Source organism: Watersipora subatra, chromosome 5, assembly GCF_963576615.1.
Source record: "Watersipora subatra chromosome 5, tzWatSuba1.1, whole genome shotgun sequence".
Classification (NCBI taxonomy): Eukaryota; Metazoa; Bryozoa; class Gymnolaemata; order Cheilostomatida; family Watersiporidae; genus Watersipora; species Watersipora subatra.
This window is the reverse complement of record NC_088712.1, coordinates 44857151-44880179: the sequence shown is the minus strand read 5'-3', so window position 1 is coordinate 44880179 and position 23029 is coordinate 44857151. Positions and strand designations below refer to the sequence as shown.

The window sequence follows — 23029 nt, the reverse complement described above, 5'->3', positions numbered from 1 at the left end:
TTATATATATATATATATATTTATGTATATATATAAATGTATTTATTAAAAAAGTGTTATATATAAGTCCCTGACTTGAATTCTTCCTCCCATCTAACACTACTATAAAGCTGCCAGACAGAACATGATCGAAGAAAACTTGAAAAAATTTACTCAGACTGAACCCTTCATGTCTCAACACTTTTGTCAATGCCACTGAAGCGTCTGAATTAAAAGGAAACCTAGAGCAAAGTGCTTGGTACAGTCGAAAATAGTAACATATGTTTGAATAATTGATAAGATGCATATTACATCATTTAAAAACATATGTAAAATGTTCCTAATACTTGTGGTAAAACTTGTCAGGTACTTTTGAAAATTTGTTGCTTCAGCCAAATGCAGGGCAAATGTTTGGCATGGTTTTGCTTAAAACAATATACTGTAGTGAAAAACATTTGGTCAATGCAGTAGAGAGCGGAATTTAAAAGTTTATCGAACAACTCATCTTTTGAAGAAGAAGTGGTGTGGGAGGCAAAAATACAGTATCTCTGCTCGCAACTATGTAGTCATGAAATTTCAAGCAAAAACCAGAAATTAGTAAAAAAGAACATATTATTGACTGCCACAATCTTACACAAACTTCTGGATAACTGCATTCTCATGTTGTCTGCACACATATTTTATGCGGTTTTAGCAACAACTAATTCTATCTGGATGTAAGAAAACAATTGGAAATAAAAAAGTGTGAAAGTTTTATTTACTGCCACTTTCATTATCATCTTTTTTTGTTTTTATTTCTCTATTTACCATTATTTTGGCAGTTTTATTATCAGTAGTGCAACGAGTGCTACAGGTAATGAGTCTGCCAACTAATAAAGGGCGTGTGTCGCCTGTGCAGGTAAAAAAGGTGTGACACCAGTAGTCTGTAACAAGAGTGGAGATCATGTATTATTCTTGCTATTAATTATTATAGTTGAAAGATATAGTTATAACAACAACAATATTAATTGGTGTTCTGATTGATGAGAGTCAAGGAACAGCAATAAATGCATATAATGATAAATGTTTAATAACAAAATATAATTGTTTTATAATAATAATGATTCTTAGTTTTGAATAATACCTAATTAAAGAAGCAATTACTAAAACTTCTTTGTGGCAAAGTTTAAATAAAATAACAACATGTTTAGTCGCAGTTGCTGCCTAAGTTCTTAAGTTTTACTAAAGTTTACTGCAGATACCGGTTTCTGGTTCAATGTTTTTATATTATTTAGGTCTACATAAATTTTTGAGCTAAATCCGTTATGATTACCAATTGAGCGACCGACATAACATCTCAGCCAAGCCTCAAAGACGGAAGAGAACAACTCCCTTTCAGTGCACCTGATGCATCAGGTGCAGTGCGTATTGTGACAAGCTGTTGTTTGCTCCTTTGGTTTGCCGGGGGGATAACTCCGCAAAGTAACAGTTTGTCAAGCCAGGCTAGCTGTTACCCCGTTGAAAATCAAGGTCGTTCGGAGACGGAGCTATTCAGCCTCCTTGGTTACCCCTGCTGGGCAGTTAATAGCGCTAAATTTACAAATACGACGAGTATTTATCGAAACCACTCGTTACGAGAAAATTATTGAAGATTCCTGTCTAGACGTCCATGCGAAAGAAAGTGTCTCACTGGTAGAAATTTTAAACAAGCCTTAACTGTTGTATCATTTCAAAGCAACTGTTGATAAAGTACGTGCTAAGTTAGTTCAGTATAGTGACATGAAACATAGTGTTGTCTATTAACCACTTTTTAATTAATATCGCCGTAATTTCTTTTACAAATTAGACGGCGTCACTCTGCTTTGAGAACTAAATTTTCTGCATCACACTTTTTAGCAATTTACCTTTTTTAAAAATGTATTTTTTTATTAATCCAGTCTAATAGAAATTTGCATAAGCTAAATAAAAAATGCTGTACTTTCCACGTTCTATGACAGCAAACGCAAAACAGCTTATAAATATAGGCAACTAGACTCTAAAGTACCACATAATTTTCGTTTGCTAATGCTACAAGCTCGTTGATTATGTACAAAACAAAGTTCAAGATTTCTTGCTGTAATTTATTATTAACTCTAACTTTTTTTGACAGTGTTCAGTATACACTTTTCTTTTCCGTGTATTTCAAGAATAAAAATATTGGAATCTTAGCATTATCCCAGTGTTTAATACTGATTTAAACACTGAGTTTTTACAACCAGGTGTTTATCCCAGTAAACATCAGGTTGAGTAACTGTCTGATAAGGTTCAAAAGTCAGTATAATATTTGAGCAAATGCATGAACAGCATATGTTCTCAAGAAGTCAGTCGCATTGTCAAATCGCTCTCATACCACTGCATACCAGAAATTAATACCTTGGGGCAATATTTCCTTTTTTGAAAAAATAAAATAGGCCTAATTTTTTTTAATTGTCATGAACATGAGCTAGCCACATCTGCAGTCAAAATCTTAATAAGTTTCTGAAACTAATTGGCATCAAAAACAGGTTTCTGAAAGTGGCCGATAATTATGACAGCAGACACAGCATTCAAACAATGAAAAGCTTTACCAATGTTCATCTCCATTTTAGTCGATAAGGCAGCTAATTTATAAATTCAAGGACATCACTGCATGAATGTTTAAAGAAAGTGGAGTCTGGACAAGCTAGCTCTTTAGAACACCAGGTTTCATGCAGTTTTACGTAGTTTAAGGGTCTTGAACTACTTTCGACTTAGCATTTTGTGAGGGATAATTTTAGTTACTTAAGAGAAATTGCTATTACATAACTGCTACCAGGTTCATAGTCGAACTCTCAACAAAGTTCACTCAGCTTATCGCTATAGAAGACTTGAAAACTCAATTGTTAGTTCAAAAGAGGTGCTAGTTACTTAAGTTCGTAGTCTCTCGATTTATGACTTTTGTAATTTTCCAAGGCTGTGACACAGGGAAGTAGCTGCTCAAAACTTAATGAGTTGAAAAATAAAAACTCTCAACATGTCTTAATGTTAAGAGGTCTCTTAATGTCTAGGTTCTGTTGTGCAGTTTTTTATGCTTTAAATAGTTGCAACTTGGTTTAGAAATTAATGCATGGAAATTAGACAGAAAATGTCTGGCTTCATATCTATGGTTTTGAATGATCTTTATAATCTCAAGTCTCTCAAAGTATCAGTTGAAGTCTAAGACATCACAGTTGCTTGCTAATCACTTCTCAAAGTTGTTAACTGAATGTTCGATTGCCGGGTGGGGGGGCAAAGCCCCGGCCACCAAAGTCTACAGGGCTTGAAAATCATGTATATGATATGAGAAATGAGCCTCTGACCTTTGTCCTTTAGTACAAATGCTAACTGCTATTGGTTTGCTGTAATCTGATCTTAGCCTTTGTTTTAGACAACTAATTAGGATCACAATCTTGTCATGTTACATGAATATTACATCACTGTATTGTACTGTATGCTGCTTTTATATTGAATGGCCATTGAATGTCAACGATAATGACATTAGTTTACTTCAATAAAATAGAGCTATAATATACTTTGAGATATGGCAAAGTCTAAAGTTTTTTAACCCCAACCATAGTTATACTTAAAAAACACAAATTTTTTAACCATAAATTAGGGAGAGTTAGGGTAGCACTACATCACTGTACACACGCCTATACTAAATGTAAAACGTGTACCCATATGTGAAGAAAAATGCTTAAACTTGTATGGCCAAGACTATTGCAATCAATATAGATCTGTAGTAGGTACATCAGCTGGTACAGCCTGAATTACACAAAAATAAACACAATCCATGCAATGCGGAGCATTCATCTAGTTCGTAGATATAATTATCACAACACAAATATTCACAGAGATGTCGCAAAATCCGTTTGCTTTTTTGTAATCCCTCTCTTATTTATACTCTTCTGACTGGTTAGGATTCAGTCGGGTGCTGGTCTGTGCCGCGGGCTGGCTCTTCCACTGGCTGAGTTCCCTATTTGTGCTGGCCTCTACTCAGTGTGTTAGTAATAGCTAGCTATTATTGATTTAAAGGCATGTACCACAAGCTATGTCATTTTCACAATATAGTTTTCACTCTGGTATCGGTAAGATAAATAATGAGTCTATTTCTTGGTCCTTCTAATCATGTAAAAGCAGTAAGGTGTTTAATTATGGCAATTCCAAGTCCAAGGTTTTTGCTTCTCTTCTCACACATGTGTAAACAGTGAGCTCTGTTTTGTCTGATCGTTGTGTTGAATAAGGCAAACCGATACTTGTTTTAAAAAGGATTTGATCGAAAGGCCATGTAAACGATTTCTGGTCTTGATATATAGAATGGAAACTAATCTTGATTTTCATTTTGATTCAGAATTAATCTTGTTGAAACTATTTTCCTTATTTCTTTTAACAATAAAATTGCATAAGAAGTATTTTGAAATAAATAACTTGCACGATGCAATGTATTTATGTTGGTAGAGTTTATAAAAGTTGATATGCAGCGTGAGTTGGTGCTCTTTCTTTCTCCGGAACTTGTAAACACATTAAAAGATGCAGTAGAAAGGAGTGACAGCTGGCATTCAACAATCTACTCCACTGGCCCACAGAGACAGCAAAGGTACTTAGTTTGTTGGCACGCCATAGCAGTAAAATCAGTTGATCTGCATTACACATTTAGTGGTTAGATCTTGTTGTTCTACATAAGAGTTGTTGCAAAAGGACTTGACTAACTGTCATTGCAAATGACTAGTCATGCAGTCTGAACATTACATGCAAGGCTGAATGATCAGGTACATAAGAATCGAACCTTCCTTATTATTTTCATCATATTTTAGCAGTGCAGCAGTTTTTTGCAAAAATTCGACTTCCAATGTCAACACATTTTTAGACTCTGAATTATCAGAGTCACCCAATCAATTGGCTGCGATTGCTCAAATTTAATTTTTTATCAATGTTACTAAAATTAGGAACTAAGCAAATGAAAGTACATACATATATGTGTTCTGATTTAAGATATACACTGCATTTAATGCTTTGAACGGATTCGGACTTGCTTCTGCCCTAAGTTATAGAAACTATAAAATCTGAGCCCATTCGCCGCCATTTCGCTTCACTAAATGAGTATGAAACATAATTACTTTTCAGGGCAACTCATTGACTACGCATTAATTGAAAAGTGATCATCACCCGAAAGCAAGTCTACTTTAACAAGTTAAGTTTGTTTTGAGGGGTACGTCACAAATCTTGAAAAAATCCTTATTGCCACCTCGAATCGCTGAAACAGTTAGGGTATGAATTCGTCAGCAGCTCCGACCCCATTCAAAGCATGTAAATTCAGTGATTATCCTCTTGTTTGATTCATGCAGTCTACTAGCAATAACAAAAATACAAACATTGGTTTTTGATTTTCAAGTTCCACGCAGCTTTTTATTGTGGGTTTCGATCAATAGTAAAGTATAGACCAATTTTTCAGGTCATACATTGCATCCCATGAGTAATATAATTTAGAACTTTCAGTTCTACGATTCCATTTCAGGATTTAGTAACATGAATGATCTAATCTCAGTTCACCATAAATTTATTGACGAGGCTCACTACTATTTTTCATCCATTCTTTAGTTGTATCTTTTAGTTGACAAGGTCCTTCGTTGTTGTAGCTGAAGACACTTTTTGGGGTTCTAGGTAATTGCTACTACTATTTTGCATGCTTGTTTGATCTTCAGGCTTTATTAAAGGTGACTTATTTTTTGTGTCATTGCATATGGTTTAGTTGCTTGGAATAAGATAAAACAAATCAAACCCTTATTTATTGCCTTTGATCAGATGATTCCACAATGTTTTTTGTGACGATTATATAATAGGGATTTATACCAAGGTTTTCTGCGGGCCTAAATTTTGATTAATTTCCCTTTTTTCTTTTCTTCTTTTCTCTCTCTTGTGTTTTCTATTGAATTAGATTCGTGACTTCTATAATTATAATGAACTTTGCACTTCACCCTATTAGATACGCACTTCATCCTACGAAATATTATGTTGCTACTTTTGCATGCTCATACCGAAACCTCTTGCTATTATACTGCTTCTACAAAGTTATCAAATTGTTATGATCCACAATTTTTGTCGAAGTATTAAAAAAATCCATCTTTTTCTTCTCAAAAGATTTCTACCTGAACAAAAATGTGGAATGAGCTGCAGTTTGGTTTTTGGATGCTTATTCTTCTTGCTAATGCATTTATATTATGGAAAGAATTGTATTTTTTAAACTTCACTACAGATGCTCATATAATAATACAAGCGAGTGATATTTATTGAAAGACCAACCTGATATGCTATTGGCCATTTGTTTGAAACAAATAATTTTAACTGGGTATAACAGCTTTATGGCAATCATGACGAAGACATTTTGGGTTAATGTTTACGCAAAAGTTTGTAGTTGAAAACAAATTTCAGGATTAATTCTGAATAGGGATTCTCTTATTTAGTAACCTTTAATCTTTTACTAATGTGCAAAGAAAGTTAAAGGATTATTTTTTACCATTGTGTGATATCTTCAATGTGTCTCGGTTCTAATCCTTTAGTTTACGAGATGTCGAAGGGCTCACTTCTTTGCTGAGGAATGCTGACACTTGCTTCATTGCTACCCACACAGATTTCACTCAAGACGCTTGTATTGAAGGTCACTGACATAAGTATCTCACTATTGTCTATACCAATCTATTTATATTTAACACCAGCAAGATTAAAACAGCATTTAGTAGCAACGATAGTTGTAAATTTGTAATTGGTTAAGGGTCTTTGAGGGAGTTGTGTACTGTCGATCTTTCAGACAATAGGCAGATAACTTCTCTGTTAGATAGGATAGGGAAGAACTGCTGTTCGTAAAGCCTCTACTCATACACCCAGCTATCATCATTGTTATTATCATTGATTATTTGAGGATCTGGTTTATTAGTATCTCTTCCATCTGCCCTAAGGCTAAATTGGGCAATACCCTTTTCAGAAAATGCTCTTTTCGAGTCGTTATAATTTACTTTTGAGTTAAGTTATGACATATAAATAGATGTTCACTTTGGGTATGTATATATAGTATATACTGCATATATATATATATATATATATATATATATACATGTATATATATATATACTGTTATATATATACTGTATATATATAATCTCAATGTTTTGTGATAGGGCACGAAAGGACAACCCCAAATTTCAGCACCCAATCTCGAATTTCCTTCCCCTAGATCAGGGTTTTCTCTGAGAATTGTGATTTAGAAGAGGGAAGCTGGACGTTGGGGAAGAAATTTAGAGTTGTCCTTCGGGATCATCACCATCACGTTATTATTAGAGGACAAATAAGTTTACTTGTAAATGTCCAAGACATGCCCTAAATACTCCCATATATATACAGGTGTCCCCTGAAGAGCACGGTAAATCCTAAATAATAGTATGTAACACCTTTTTGCAAGGTCATTTCTTAACCAATTGCTAATAAATTTGTTTGCTATCCTAATATAGCTTATAAGTTTGGCACCAATCATTTCTCCTAGCCTGTTGCCCCTTATGTTGCTTGTTATATCTCTGGTTAAACAGCAATAATTGGCAGTGCAAGATAAACTAATGGTGCTAATTAATATTACCATGAAATTGCTGATGTTGTTATTCATTCCAGTCGAGGAAGGCATGGCTCTTGGGTCAGCCTGCAAGAAGGCTGGAGTAAAGAATATAGTTCTCTCATCTCATATCAGCTGTGAGAAAACAATCGGTATTCCAGCAAAGCACTATGACGCTAAGGCTGAGATATACACTTATATGAGGTTAGCTTTCTGTTTGCTTGTGCTGACATGTTTATTATAGAAGTATTTTAGCACTTATTTCTGTCATATTAATTGTATTAATGTTATAGTTTTATTGCAGTTGCTGATAGTTTTTTTTGTAAAATTATTGATGGTCTTTACAGTTGTTTTATTTTGTTTTTTTGTTGTCATAATGGGTATTTAAATAACATTTTATTGTTATTACCCCAAAATATTAATACTGGTACCCTAACAGTCTTGTGTGCCATGAGAGATTGTCAGGTGTACCAATAACGCGCAAGGTATAAATACATGCGCAATCATTCAGCAATGTCTAATGTGGCTGGCTGGTGCATATGTTACTGCGTCGGGCTAATAAACCAAATGTCACAAGTTCAAATCCCGTACAGTGCAATCTTTTTACAACATTTTTTTAACCGTGGACTCGGACAGACAAAGACGGCTCTTATCATAGTAAAGACAAGTGCTCTGGGAGTCACATGTACCATGAGAGACCATTGTGTATAATAAGAATGTACATAGTTATTCCATCATACTGCAAGGAGACGCAATGGTAGTGTGCTTGGCTTTGAAAATAAATACCTGGGTTGGATTCCTGTGTGATTTAGTTTTTTTAACACTCTTAGCATGGCTTCAGACAGACAGACGCTGTTCTTATTATAGTAAAGATTAATTTGTTGAAACTGTTAAGATTTTTTACTAAACTTCGTAACATATTCGATAGAAGCAAATAATTCCATGATTAGAAATCTGTTTAGATAAGCATCCATCTTCACATTATTCCGCACTTTTCAAGATCTCGTTTACACAGCAACTTCCTACCAATCTATTTAAGAATTACCTGCTACCACAATTAGTACTATGCAATTAGTACTGGTCGATAGTGCTTCTCAAAGTTCTTAACTGTTACTAAATTGTGGTTAGGTTAGTGTGTTTTATCCTAGCAACATCAGTACCCTTGGATTTGTTACTGTAGGCACAAGCTAGAGCTTCCGGTTACTATGGTAAACATTCCGCCAACCTTTGATCTCTTCTTTAACTTTTTGTGTCCCAGCACTACAACAAATGGCTCGTACCAAGTTGGTGAGTATCACTATGTGTTCACAGTGGGGCTTTTGGATTTGGAGTTGTGCACACATCGAGTTACAGCCAAACTTCTCAACACAAATGTTCTAACATTCAATATGCTTCTAGCAGATATGTGACCCTAAAACCGAAACAAAAAACTATGTTTAGAGTTTCTGGAAGTATTCTATTTTTATAGGCAGAACTAAGGCTCAGGATGATTATAACATGATTAAACATATGAAGATTACAGATATTCAAGTTAGCTGAGGCTTTGTAACCATTGAATGTGTTTAAAATCCATTGCAAATCATTGCAAATTCTTAGACGTTTGTATTGCCTGAATCACCAGTGAGTGCTTCAAAGTCATGGCCTAGCTCTCTCGTTAGCGAAATTTAGCGACAGTGTGCAAAGACAAAAGAAATTGTCTTCAATCTCCGTTTATTATTAATAGCCAGTAAGGACCCGAGATTAACATTTGTCAAGATTTCAAATGTTGATTTTAGAACAAATTAATCAGCCATATAATAAGAAATGACTTTAAAAGAGGTTTACTTCATGTTTGATGTTAAACTTCTAAATTTTAAAAGCAAGTGTATGTAACGGGTTTCATCAAGTTTGAGTCTAGTAAGTATCTAGTGTCACGTGTACTGGTAAACCTTTGAATTGCGGTGCCTGCACTTCCGGTTCTGTATCCTTACGATATGCTCACCAAAAAAACCTCTTAATGTTTGTAATTATTGCATTAGTTAGGTTTATGTTATCTATGAATTACTTTTTAACATTTAAGTGTTTAAATAGTTATACAGTGAAACATGGATAACTCGCCTTCGGATATAGCGAACACATGGCTAACTCGAATGGATTTGCTTGGTCCGTTCCCACGCAATGATAAATGGCTCTATATAACTCGAACTCAACACTGTTAATTCGAACTGTTTTTTGCCCAACGGCTACCGAGACGGTTGCTATCGCGTTAGAAAATCACTTTATTCCAAGCCATAGAGGTAAACCTCAACTTTCGTAATTCATAAGCGTTGTTATTACCTCCATCGGCAAAATATTTTTGTCAAGGACTTTTCTAAAGGTTTGGTGAAGTTTGATTTATACTGCTATACGATGAATAACACAGGCTAGCCGGGTCACGCGCGCAAGGATTTTCGCCACGCACATACAAAACAAAAACAGCATGTTGTTTTTGTTTTGTATTTGCGTGGTGAAAATCCTTGAGTACGTGACCCGGTTAGCCCGTGATGAATAGTTTTTTGACGTTGATTCCGTGTTGAATCAACGTCGGAATGTTGAATGTTTAAAACGTCTTAAAAATTGTTGCAATTAAACGTATACATTGTCTTAGCTAAAAAAACTATTCATCGTTTGACCTAAACACAGAATACGTGTGTACATTCAATAAGTATCCATTCAAAAAGCGTGAGTGATATACAATGTATACATATATACATGTATACACATACACATACACATATACATGTATACATATACATGTATACCGTAAAACCTCGTAAAACTTTTAATTGAACTGCCTCGGAGTGTTGCTCTTAACGAATCCCAGGTAAAGTAAGGTAATCTTTGCATAAACTTCAAGAAAAAACGGCAAAATTTATCGTGGGTAAAACGCTCAAAAGAAAAAGATGTCATTTCTTTTGAGCATTTCAGCAACGATCAAGTTTTGCCAATGTCAATCTAAAAAACGTCCTGGCAATAACATCACCTCAAACAACAAACCAATCTCAAGTGATAGAAAAATCTCTATACTTGTTGATAAAAACGTTTTAAACTTTACATTAGAAGCATTTAATTTGAAACAAGCCATTTGTGCTTTTGATTTATATTATAGTTTGTATATGTACATGTATCTACTAATAAATAAGTAAATACATGGACTTGTGACAGTGCTCTGATAACTTGAACGCTCTGATAATTCGAACACTTTTGCTCAGTCCCTTGAAGTTTGAGTTATCCGAGATTCACTGTATTTATATATGTATTATAATTGTACTAATTAATTAATATATATTACACTTTTTTAATGTTTTTTATAGTCAGCTGCAGTATTTTTAAGGATTTATCGTAGGCTTTTCATCTGTTGAGCAAATTAAATGAATATCGGCTTATTTACTCAGAATTACTCGTTCTGACTGACAGCAGATCTTACAACAAATTAACTCAATAAGGATTCGATTTTTGCCCTTATCGCTAAAACTCAATTGCGTTGTGGTTTTATAACGATTGTATTACAACAATGCAAGCATACAATGTAACATCAGCTTTTAAAAGCTGTCAGCAAAACCTCTCCCAGATTTCTTGCTGTTGATCTGACCTGTGACGTGCGCTATGTGTTAACCATATAACAATAAGATATTTTCTTTGTCAGTTTTCCCATGCGTGGGCCCAGCTCCTATAGACTTTATAGCCTCAGAGGATATTGGAAAGTGCTTGCTTCCTGTTTTTGAACATCCTGAAGTATTCAGATGTAAAACTGTTGCTCTGTGTGGAGACAAGTTGACAGGGAAGATGGTAGTTAGTATACTCAACCAAGAACTTGCACCGATGTACTTCAGAGAACGACAGGTATAAGGCAGTACTTGTGTCAAGGTTTTATAGTATTTTATTGTTTTTAGAAGATTAGCAAATTAAGTTGGTTAATATGCTAATTTATGTTGTGAGTAATTTGAAACTTACTGCATTTATAGCCAAATAAAATGACCCATTAAAAAGAAGAGATCTACAATTTTATGTTAATAACAAATCTGTGACTAACAGTCGATCTGTCCTGGAGTTTCAGGTTTGTGCAACAATTTTTTGGAAAAATCAGACATTTTTGGCTGGACTGAAGTCCATTCTGCAAAATTAGCTGATGTTGTCGAGTTCAGGAAGCTCCTGCCATGCCAGTGACTTGATCGAATCCAGTAGTTAAGGTTTTTCATATTTTTTAAATAGATTATTCGTCTATATAGATCTCAAACTCTGTCGTCATTCAGTTTTTTTACCTATAGCTATTAAAACCCAGGAATGAAAGATCCGCTTTATGCTGGATTTGATCTCAGAACCTCTCGTTCACCAGGCAATAGCTTAACCAATTAAGCTATGCGAAGTGCAATGGATTAATTAGGCAACACGAGTCGTTTTCTCAACTAAAATACGCATAGCACTCTGCGTTACGCAACGTCACTAAAGTTTGCTCTCTTGGCTCTTATTAGTAAGTTTAGCAATACGGATACTAGCTTACTCAGATTAGTCATTGGCAATGTTGTAGACTAACGGCATGTGGCAGGCAACTACATTACCTGTTATTGTTTATAAGCTGTGTTTAATACTCGTGCAACGCCAAGTATTCGGCTAGTTGTTATTTATTGTTGCTTGACTAGCATCATCAAGATATATTTGCCTGTTGCTATTCTACAATACCGTATACCAATATTACTCTGCTTTTCGTGTTGCTACGTAACAATTTTCATTCATGTTGGTATGTTGCTAGGTAACAACACAAGATGTGAGAGACAGGTCCGCAGTGGGAGCAATTGATATGGCCAACATGTTTGAATTCCTTGGTAGAACTGACCTCAAATCTAGTCTAAGCGGTTTGTATTCCCTTAGTCTCCCCTTTTTTCTTAGTACTTTCTGCTTTGAATAAAGTAGTTGTTTTATTGTTTACACGTTGTTTAAGTTTGTAAGTATAACAGGCATGGTTTCCTCAGTCTCTTAAGGCTCTACCCACAGCCTTTTCACACTCCATTGACATTCCTCACTTTTTTTCATTGCACTGGTCAATCCCTTGCTGTCAGAGTCATGGTTACCTACACCCTTTGCTGCCTTTTATTAAATTTGTGTTATTCAACTTAGGCAAAGATTGTTTTACTTAGTCAATAAGTGATTGACTAAGTACCTTTTCAAATCACTTAAAATTTATTTTCTAATTTTCAAAAATATATTAGATTCTAATTTTTCATATGACAAGGTTAAAACATTTATTTCATCATTGTTAGTATTTCACATGAACTGTTTAAACACACAAGTGCTTCTTTGGCAACCATATAATAATGTGTTTAAAATTCATTACAAATCATTCATGAACTTTTATAACTTTTGTGACCCGAATCACCAGCAAGTAGTTCATGATCATGAACAACCCTATCGTCAATCAAATTCACCGACTGTACATAAAATCAAAAGAAATCGATTCAATTCAATCGAGCATTCAATTTTCAACTTTTTATTTTAACAATGATGCATTGATAAACCGCACAAACCTGTGATTAATTTTTGTCAATATCTTACAAGTTGCTTCTTGAACCAATTGTGATTCATTATTTGCTCATAAAAAAACAAGTAATTTTTGTAAGTTGCACTACATGGTTGACATTAAACTTCAAAATTTTAAAACCAACTTCAGAACCTTATTAAACAGGTTTCATCAATGATATGCAGCCCCTCAAGGATAGGCGATGGTATCATTTGGGCGGGGTTTAATGATGGTGCTCTGTTAGGATTGTGCTAGCTTGGGTTTTGGAGCTAACACAATTCCTGCGGGCGGTCGCGTTGCCTTGTTAGGTTTTGGAAAACACGACTCGCTGTTATCGTGTCATTGCTCGTTCAGTCAGTAGGTCCCACAATTCACAGTAGCAAACCTTGACTTTCTACAATGTAGGGGTAATACCTAACTAAAATTATGGATCCATGGAAAATAAAACATTTCAAATTATCTACTTTTACTAATTTTGAAATTGGTAGGTGTCGTAGTATATGCTTAAAGTTGAATATAATTTACCAAAAAATCACCCGAACAACGGCCTTTTTTTCCTAGCTTTTGATTAATATTTTGCCATCCCTAATATAAAATGACAAAGTCTTTCATCGTTGTCACATTGTTTTACCTGGGCAATGGGATGTGATGCCAATAAGATGGGACAGCAGGCAAAGCTATGGAGTGTAGTTTTCATACTCAAAATCTAAGTATAAAACCAAATTTGGGCTATTTTACGATTGTGACTACTAATATCGTGAATACTTGTGAATGGCAACTGACTGATCATAACGGTGACAATATTGGCCAACTATATTTTTTGACAACAAAATGAAACCAACAGCTCAGTAAAATACCCACTATTGTTCATAATATTTGTAAATTTACAAGGGGCTTTAGTCAGCATATTTGTTTGTTCGGGTTCTTCCCAACTGAGCTCGATCGTTAAGCCCCGCCCACGTGATGCCTATCGCCTATCCTTGTGGGGGGCTGTATATCATTGATTTCATCAAGCTTGATGTGTGTCTTTTCTTCAATAATTACCCATTACCATACAGTGATATGGTAGCGACTCTTGGGTGTGCCAGCGCCAAAATTCTACCTTGGCCCGACCATCAGATCTTGTCTCCATAGGGTGCTATAGTAGAGCGATGGCCGTGCAGCGCATAAGAAACAGGAAGGCAAGGCCTATGCGCACGCACAAGTGTGATGCTATTGGTTGCCGTATTTATTGTACAAAGATGGCGCATCGCACGGGTGTTTTGCTTCTAAACAGTGACACTGCATCATGACAGAATGAGAATAACACCAACAGTCTTTTGTAGCTAAAGAAATTGCAGTTTTAATTGGTATGTCAAACGCTTGGATTTGGCTACAGCTGTAATCATAGAGCCATGAAGCAGTTTAACGTCTCATCCTTGGCTAAATGGAATGTTTGGGAACTTCATTAACTCGCTGTATTTTATCAGTTTGTCCTGTGGTGGGAAAAAGTGCCTATACTCAAAGCCATTTAACTATTGGCAGAGATTTATTTCTGGATATCAAATTTGATCATAACAGCTGCAATCACATGCAGTTGTGTTTAAGCAATTGAACATATTATTTATGAAATACTTTTTTATTCTTTTTTATTAGTATTCACATTTATTCTCAAATGTGGACACCTTTGGGTTAAAATGATTTTTGCAAAATACTTGCAAATTACTTCATCATCGGAGTGCTATTTGACTAATTTCTATATATAATACAATTAAGCTAATACTTTTAGTTTCTCATTATTAGGGACCAAGGAACTCTACCCACTTGTGAAAAGCTTTAAAAGTTGGTTGGCTGATAACAAGGTTTTATTGGTTGAAGCAACCCTCAGCAACCTGAGCGATAATATATCAACATAATGCTGTCTCTGTCATGGCTACATTTTTGTTTTGATATTTAATTTTTGCTAATATTACCATCTGCATGTTTTTTGGGGTTTTTTTCGTCTCTGGTTGTTTTATATAAAACTATAATACTTATTTAAGAATCTTGTTTATCATCATATTTTCATATTATATTTTCCATTGTCTTGGGCTATGGTTGTATAAGTGTTTATGAAGTAGACCAATTTTCTGCATAACTACATGTATTCACAATGTCTTATTATTTGCTATCTGTGATATTGTTAACAAAGTAGTTGCAGTCTTATGCTAATACAATATAGGAAGAACTTGTCATCATTTTGTCCTGTTTTGTACCAACTCAATTTGTGAGTAATTTATGAAAGAGGTAAAGCATTAGTTGAGGTAACAAGTACCCTCGCAGTCTAGTGTGGCATGAGAGATCATCAGGGCTAATGACTATATATACTACTATTATACAATGAAACTGGGTAGTAGATTGGTGCAGTTGTTAGTGTGTTTATCTAGCAAGCCAAGTGTTGGGAGTTCGATCCCCGTGTAATGCAAGATTTTATTCCAACCTCCAACAGTGACTACAGATGGGTGAATGCAGTTCTTATTAGAGTAAAGACTGGCAGTTTAGTGTATCGTGAGAGATTATGTTGCACGAGATCAAATCCCGTATGATGCAATTTTTTTTCACAGCCTTCAACTGTGACTTCTGACACATGGACGCGGCTCCTATTATAGTAAAGATATTATTGAGCAGTCTATAGACTGTCAGTTGTAATACCTGTTGAGGCTTATGCACGGTTATCCGGACATATCATTGGGTATTTGTTTGATGCAGCTGTACCAAGTGTATGTCGTGAGTTCGAACCCATTACCGAGCAATCATTTTTCATAACCTCTGAGTGGGGCTGTCGATAAACAGAATGACATACCGTATATCATAACAGTCTAGCGTGTTGTGAAAGATCATCAAATGTGTAGATAAAACAGAGAGAATAAGCCCCTGCACAGTTGTTCTTCAAGCCAGGAAAGTGGTCGATTGATGCAGGTGTTACATTGTTAGTCAACCAACCTGCACAACACGAGTTCAGGTCTTGGTCAAACCAATGTTTTATCTCAATATCCACCCGAGCTTCAGACAGACGCAGCTCTTATTATAGTAAAAAATATCATTGTGACAATTGGCATGAGAGATCATCAGGGCTAATGACTATATATACTACTATTATACAATGAAACTGGGTAGTAGATTGGTGCAGTTGTTAGTGTGTTTATCTAGCAAGCCAAGTGTTGGGAGTTCGATCTCCGTGTAATGCAAGATTTTATTCCAACCTCCAACAGTGACTGCAGATGGATGAATCCAGCTCTTATTATAGTAAAGAATATCATTGTAACAAAGATTACAATAGCCTCTTGATAAAGCTGGCCAGGTAGAAAGCTATAAAAGTTAAATAAAGCTGTTGGCTTGTTCTAGAAGTTTTTCAGCTTTAATGTAATCTGTAAAGCTGTATTATCTCCTTACAGTGAAGAGGTACTCTCACGTTGAAGCTAAAGACGAAGTAGCTGAAAATCTTTGCTTCACAGAGCTTGTACAGAAAGAACCTGTTTAGCTTTTCTCACATTTGTAAGTTGCTCTGAAGGTCACTAACCTCTGAGGTGAAGGTGAATACTATGTTTAGTCTTTCAGAGCGATTGTCGTGGTGAAAGTTCTGAGGCTTGAAAATTTACTTCGACATAAAGGCATGCTATCCAGCTTTTTAGATTTTGTTGAGATTTCCATCATGATATCATAGAAATAATATTATAGCGAGTATTTATGTAGAGGTTTATTTATGTTGAGCATCTCAATCTGCTCACCCCTATAAATGACTAACCCAGCGTTTATATTGTACAAAAATAATCTTCAATGAAATCGGCTTAGAAATTAGGAAACTACTCAGGAAATTTCCAATGTGAATTTGTGGGATTTTCCAAGTTGACTTCCTGTTACTAAACCAGACCACATTTTGAGTAATTTCATTTGAACGTAACTGCTGCATTCAGGCATTGCGCAGACTGCAGATAAAATGGGAATCGGGAAGGTTCGACTACATTTTGCCTTACCAAGTCCGTCTTTTGAGTTGCTGATATGGTTGTTATACGCATTTCTCAAATGTTGGTACTATTAACTAAAGCAATAGAATAAAGCTGACACAGCTGCTTCCTGAAACAAGTTATCTGATAATAGTAATGTGAAACCACTCATCTTGCTAGCAGTTATATCTAATAGAATATATCATACATTGATAGCAGTCCTTTGCATGATCATGTCTCTGCAGGTAAAAATTGCTTCAAGTTTCTGATTTGGTAATTGTGTTATTGCAAGCGAGTAAACCACCTGCTGTTCTAAGAACTGATGGTTACCTCTACCTTAACAAGCAGGCCATTTGGAGTTTCTAAACTTTCTATTGAATGTCATAGTCACTGACACCTGTCAAATTATGTCATAGTAGTTAAGGGGTGCAGTTCTCAGCACCTGTTGGTTGAGACAATTTTAAAATCTCAAATCGCTATAATCTCAAATAAATTGTCACCAGCTCCGATTTTCTTTTACACACCAGAAGTCAAGCTGCTGGAGTGACAAATTTTCTTGCAAACAGTCAACTCATGATTCAGCAATTGTTGGGATGACTTTTGTTATATGATTTGGCTGAGTTGGCAATTTTAAAGGAAGCTTGTCGTTTTGCTGTATAGCACAATTATTTATCAATTGGTTAACGGGAAAGCGAAACAATTCATGCTTTCTAAGCTGCTGATCAAAGCTTGCATATTTTATGTTTGGGTGTATTTGAATTTTTTCAAAGCTTTCAGTACACAATGGGAGTGCAATCATGAATGCCGCTAGGCCTAGTCTATAATCAAAACCCTAGTGAATTTTCCAACAGAAAAATAAACTCACAGAATGGTTTGAAACACAAATTTGGTTCTTAACATAGTATGTCTTTTATACTTGAATCATCATACAGTTCTGCTGAATGTTAAAAAGATAATTTTAAATATGTGACTAACAAACGCTTATCAGGTTTATCGCCAATTTATTTTTGCTCAAATTTAAAATTTTGCCATTTGGTGAAGAAAAACTTAAACCACTTGTTTACCCGCTTCTGTTGAAATTTGGATAAAGCATTCAAATTAAAAAGCTATATATGAAGTTCAAGCAAGACAAAGCTTCAGTGTTTGCCTGTAATCTTATGTTCATCTCTTAGCTTTCATGTAATCTTCCATCTTACAGTAGACTTTCTTCGGAGGAAGCTACAAAAGCCTAAAACCCAAGGCTATATAATAGCGTTTATGCTTATAAATCATATATGCAAACACTCTCCAGCTAGGAGAACATGCATTTCTGTTCAAATGGATTTTGTTGGTGTTTGAGTAAGTGGTCATTCTTATACACTCTTTAACGTTATGCTAGAGCTGGTGGTTAATTCAATTTAGTTCATGTAGCGTTTTTTGTGGCTCTAGCTAAGTGAACTTATTTGGGCAAAATTTTGTAGTTGTGATCTTAAAATTTTATGTTTTAACAACATAAGTATTTACTGTTAAAATTTGGACTGAAACTCATTTTAATACCAAAGAATAATTTTGGGTTTTGCCAGGTTTGCTGCCTTGTTAAATTCCTAAAATGCTTACATTGTCAAAAAAATAGAATTCTATAGTTTTTCTTGGTTAACTGAAAATAAACTAGTACCCGAAGCTGTTGTTTGGTTCTTAATTTTATCGAACTAGTTTTGAAACGGTTTGGCTTTAGAAATGACAAACTATTTCTTTGTTACAAAATAAGAAAATTTTATTCCTATTTTATGTGTCACTTTTGTGAAAGCCCATCTGCCATTAGAGGTACAGATTTTCAGCATATTTAAATCATTCTTTTCAAATTGCACCCCATTTTCATGGTCAAAATTTCTAATGCACATCAAAAATGCTTAAATTATTAATTTGTTTGATGCAGTTATAACATTAGCAGTTATAACATTAGCAGTTATAACATTAGCAGTTACATGTATATTGTTCAGCCTTACCAGCTAGCATTGTAGAATACATAACTATCGTAAAAGTTGGCATATATCTCATACAGTAAGGCATGTATCAACGGGTATATGTGTATATAGATATGAATTGTCTTTACGTATACATAATAAATGTGTATGTATTTTTATATAAGAACCTCACTGACCTGATTAGGTTATAGAAATATTTTGGTTACTGTTAATAATTCGTTACCATGGCTACGCATATCAGGTCTGACTGTAATGCTATACAGTACTGTAAATTTAATGATTAGTGTTCCACTCTAGCATTCTGGGATTTTTCATATAATTTTACGTTGTTATGTTTCAAAATGAAAAGGATTTGAGTTCACTCCATGCTTTGTTTTGTTTACGAGCCAATATGTTCATAATATTGTGTTAGAGTCATATTAATAAGGTATCAAATAAAATACCTTTGTTTTTATTTGTATATGCAAGAGAAAGCATATATGTGTATGCATATACATATATGTATATATCTTACAGTTACATTTTCTTTGCAGATACGAATTTGTGAAGAATTTTGTCCAAATCAAGAACTGCCATCATGGACTGTGCAATGTCTGTAAAACCAATGCTGATGTCAAGAACAGATGGATACATTTGCAACGGGTAAATAATTAATCTAGTTCTTTTTCTAATGTTTACCATATATGGTTAGACACCCGCCAGGTGATGTGATAATAGGGAAACCTTATAACCATGCTGTACAGTTGTCAATACTTAATGATTTTGACAATTTTAAAATATTAAAAATTCAAATTTAAATTAAATTGCAAGCAGCACCTACCTGACATCTGACAAAGTATATTGCTATATTACTGACTACAACAAAATTTTGTTTTGAAATTCTATAGCACCCTGACAGAATAGTCTGGTTAGAAATTTTCAGGTGATCCAATAAAGCACAGAGAATAATTTTCTACGCCATTTAAGGTGCTTGATTGGGGAAGATGCTATAATGTTAGTTCAACAGACTGGATGGCATATGTTCAAGTCTTGTCGAAATCCATTCTATATTTTAACTACCAAGCTTGGGTTCAGAATGATAAGCTGGGTAAAGATTACCTCTCACTAACATAAACCTTTGTAGTGGTTATACCATTTTTGTTCACACATGTAATTACATGTCCATAATAATGAGAAAAAGTAATTCAGATCAATCTTATTATAATAAAGCTGCGTTTACACTAGCTGGTTTGCACACAAAGTTTTGTGGCTGATATTTCAACAATTTTATGGGAAATATTGGCCTGATTTTTTCTATTCACACCAGGATGAGTTTGAGCCAAAAGTGAGCAGCTTTGCCGTTATTTATTTGCAGGGTCAGAAAACTTTCAGGGTCAGAAAGAGTCAAGATTTTACATGTTGTTGACTGCAGTTGTTACCTATAAAGTCTTACATGTTGTTGACTGCAGTTGTTACCTATAAAGTCTTACATGTTGTTGACTGCAGTTGTTACCTATAAAGTCTTACATGTTGTTGACTGCAGTTGTTACCTATAAAGTCTTACATGTTGTTGACTGCAGTTGTTACCTATAAAGTCTTACATGTATGTTTTGGCAAGTTTAAGCAATTATTTTGCTCTGACCAGTTCATCCCTCATAACAGAAGTAGAGGGAGGGTCTTTTGCTAACATCATCTGCTTCCAATATTATAGCAATGTGAGCTATAATTCTGTTGATAGCACTCAAAGGTGCCATCAACAGAATTATTACTCACATTTAAAGCTATAACAAAAACAAACACAAATGGGAAAACCAATACGGTGTTCAGTTTGAAAAACATTACGTGAACTGCTGTGAAAGCGATTTTATTATTGGCTAATCTTTCGATTGGGCACAGCTCAATAAAATTTCTCAGAAAAAATTTGTCCCGAGCTCATTTGCTTTTTTTTACACACGGCAATTCTCAACCAGTGGACCAAATTTTCTAGACAAGTATATATGTATATATATATATATATATATATATATATATATATATATATATATATATATATATATATATATAGCATGAAATCAGCTGATTTGTACCTTGCTTGAAAGCTACGAGCATTAGGAAAACACTCTCACATAGGAATTAAACTAGGATATTACGTTTTACAGGCAGGTGCTCATTGTGGACATATTTAGATGCATATTCCGCTAAGTAATATTTATGGACATGTTTATTGCACATATCTTTCATCGCATATGGTACCGGCAGCGTACTGCAGATTAGAGCTGTGATATCATAACTAAAAATGTTTATGCAATCTTATATGTAAGTATATTTGAACAGTAAAGCATAGATTTTAAGTATTTACCCCAAAAACTTGATGAGGCAATGCTTACTTGAGCAAAGTTGCCAGAATTTTAATGGTGTTGTAAAAAGTGTGTCCAATCAACTACAATATCAGCTAAGGGCTAGCAGAACAGCTTTGCGCTTGCTCAAGGTTAGCATTGGTTAGATAATTATTTTGCTAAGGTATATATATGCGTGTGTGTATATATGAATTTGTATGTGTTTGTACATGTATACCGGTCTGAATGTGTTTGTACATGTATACTGGTCTGGATGTGTTTGTACATGTATACCGGTCTGGATGTGTTTGTACATGTATACCGGTCTGGATGTGTTTGTACATGTATACCGGTCTGGATGTGTTTGTACATGTATACCGGTCTGGATGTGTTTGTACATGTATAATACCGGCCTGGATGTGTTTGTATATGTATACCGGTCTGGATGTGTTTGTACATGTATACCTGTCTGGATGTGTTTGTACATGTATACCTGTCTGGATGTGTTTGTACATGTATACCGGTCTGGATGTGTTTGTACATGTATAATACCGGCCTGGATGTGTTTGTATATGCAGGTTTAACAAGCACGAAGAGAGTGTGATGGGGAGCACAAAAAGCTATGACAATGTCACAATCAAGAAGACTCTACCAGAAGTAGTACACAAAGTAGCATTGGAGCAGCATATTATCAGGTACTTGAAATCTGCTCGGTCGCCAAGCTTTGCTGATCTACCTAACATACTAGTTGAGTATAAATACGAGGGTAAAGGAGAGTGGAGTCTTCTCCTGATTTCAAAAGGAGGTATAGAAGGTGAGATGGAATGCGCTCTGGGACAACTGGATAAAATGGTCACAAGTTTTTACTGTAAATCATTTTCAATTTGTCACAGTTCAGCGGAGTTACTCCAACGCACACGCAATACAGTTGTTGTAGAAGCGCTACAAAGGGAAAAACTTCAGGTTGGCTGGTATGCTAATCCAACAACGGAAGAATTGCTAATCTGCAGCAACACGGAGGAAAGCGCGATAAAAGCATTCAAAACCCTTGATAGCCTCGTGCAAAGCCAGTTCAGACATTCTCGCCAAAAGACTCCTTCAAAAAGCTCATCTGAATACTTGGTAGAAAAGGCGGTACTCGTAGAAACCGATATTCAGCGGTATCTGAGGGCCTACCAGGGTTATCATTATAATATTGAGAAGAGTTTTCATGTAAGCGTTGAATTTGATTTTGCAAAGAAGCATGTGGTTGTAAGAGGCGACAGGTTGAACGACGTCAACAGAGCTATTGCAAAAATAAATCTCGACGGTAATGGGCTTTCCCGAATTCAAATAAATGTTAAACCGGAGTTCCAAACGCAATTGCAGTTAATTAATACGAAATGGGTAATTCAGGAGTTGAATGCAGCATCAATTTTTGCCGGATGGAATGTAGAAGACCTCAACCTCTCTATTTGCAGTGATGGCCCGGCTAACGTTGCTCAAGCGCAAGCCATTATATTGTGGTGTTGCATTGTTCAGTTTGGCCTGCAGTCAGAGTCGCCATATATCCCAGGAGATATCGCCGTTACACAGGCAGCAATGGTCCAACATGAACTTGCTACCACAATTCTACATGTTCCCGAAGAAAATATTCGCTTTATAAAAACCATGCTCGACGAACT

At 35.1% G+C, this 23029-nt stretch overlaps 1 protein-coding gene and 1 long non-coding RNA gene across 2 annotated transcripts; both read left to right on the top strand.

Moving 5' to 3' along the window:
• The first annotated feature begins 1628 nt into the window (after positions 1-1628).
• Positions 1629-15267, top strand: LOC137396904 (nmrA-like family domain-containing protein 1). Its single transcript, XM_068083203.1, has 8 exons — positions 1629-1707; positions 4453-4591; positions 6552-6649; positions 7651-7795; positions 8772-8878; positions 11256-11452; positions 12360-12462; positions 14907-15267. Exons 2-8 carry the CDS (start codon positions 4470-4472, stop codon positions 15017-15019), a joined length of 885 nt encoding a protein of 294 aa, XP_067939304.1. The 5' UTR covers positions 1629-1707; positions 4453-4469; the 3' UTR covers positions 15020-15267.
• Positions 15268-16549: 1282 nt separating this feature from the next.
• LOC137396161 (uncharacterized) lies at positions 16550-22028 on the top strand. The gene is made up of 3 exons (XR_010978487.1): positions 16550-16637; positions 19584-19692; positions 21944-22028. It is a non-coding gene; the product is annotated as an uncharacterized lncRNA (long non-coding RNA).
• Positions 22029-23029: the final 1001 nt, after the last annotated feature.

Excerpts from the sequence above, each read along its gene's own strand:
- LOC137396904 (XM_068083203.1), top strand. The coding sequence starts at position 4,470 with ATGCAGCGTGAGTTGGTGCTCTTTCTTTCTCCGGAACTTGTAAACACA. Across the intron at positions 4,592-6,551 it reads GGCCCACAGAGACAGCAAAG|TTTACGAGATGTCGAAGGGC; the intron begins GTACTTAGTTTG and ends CTAATCCTTTAG. Across the intron at positions 6,650-7,650 it reads TCAAGACGCTTGTATTGAAG|TCGAGGAAGGCATGGCTCTT; the intron begins GTCACTGACATA and ends TATTCATTCCAG.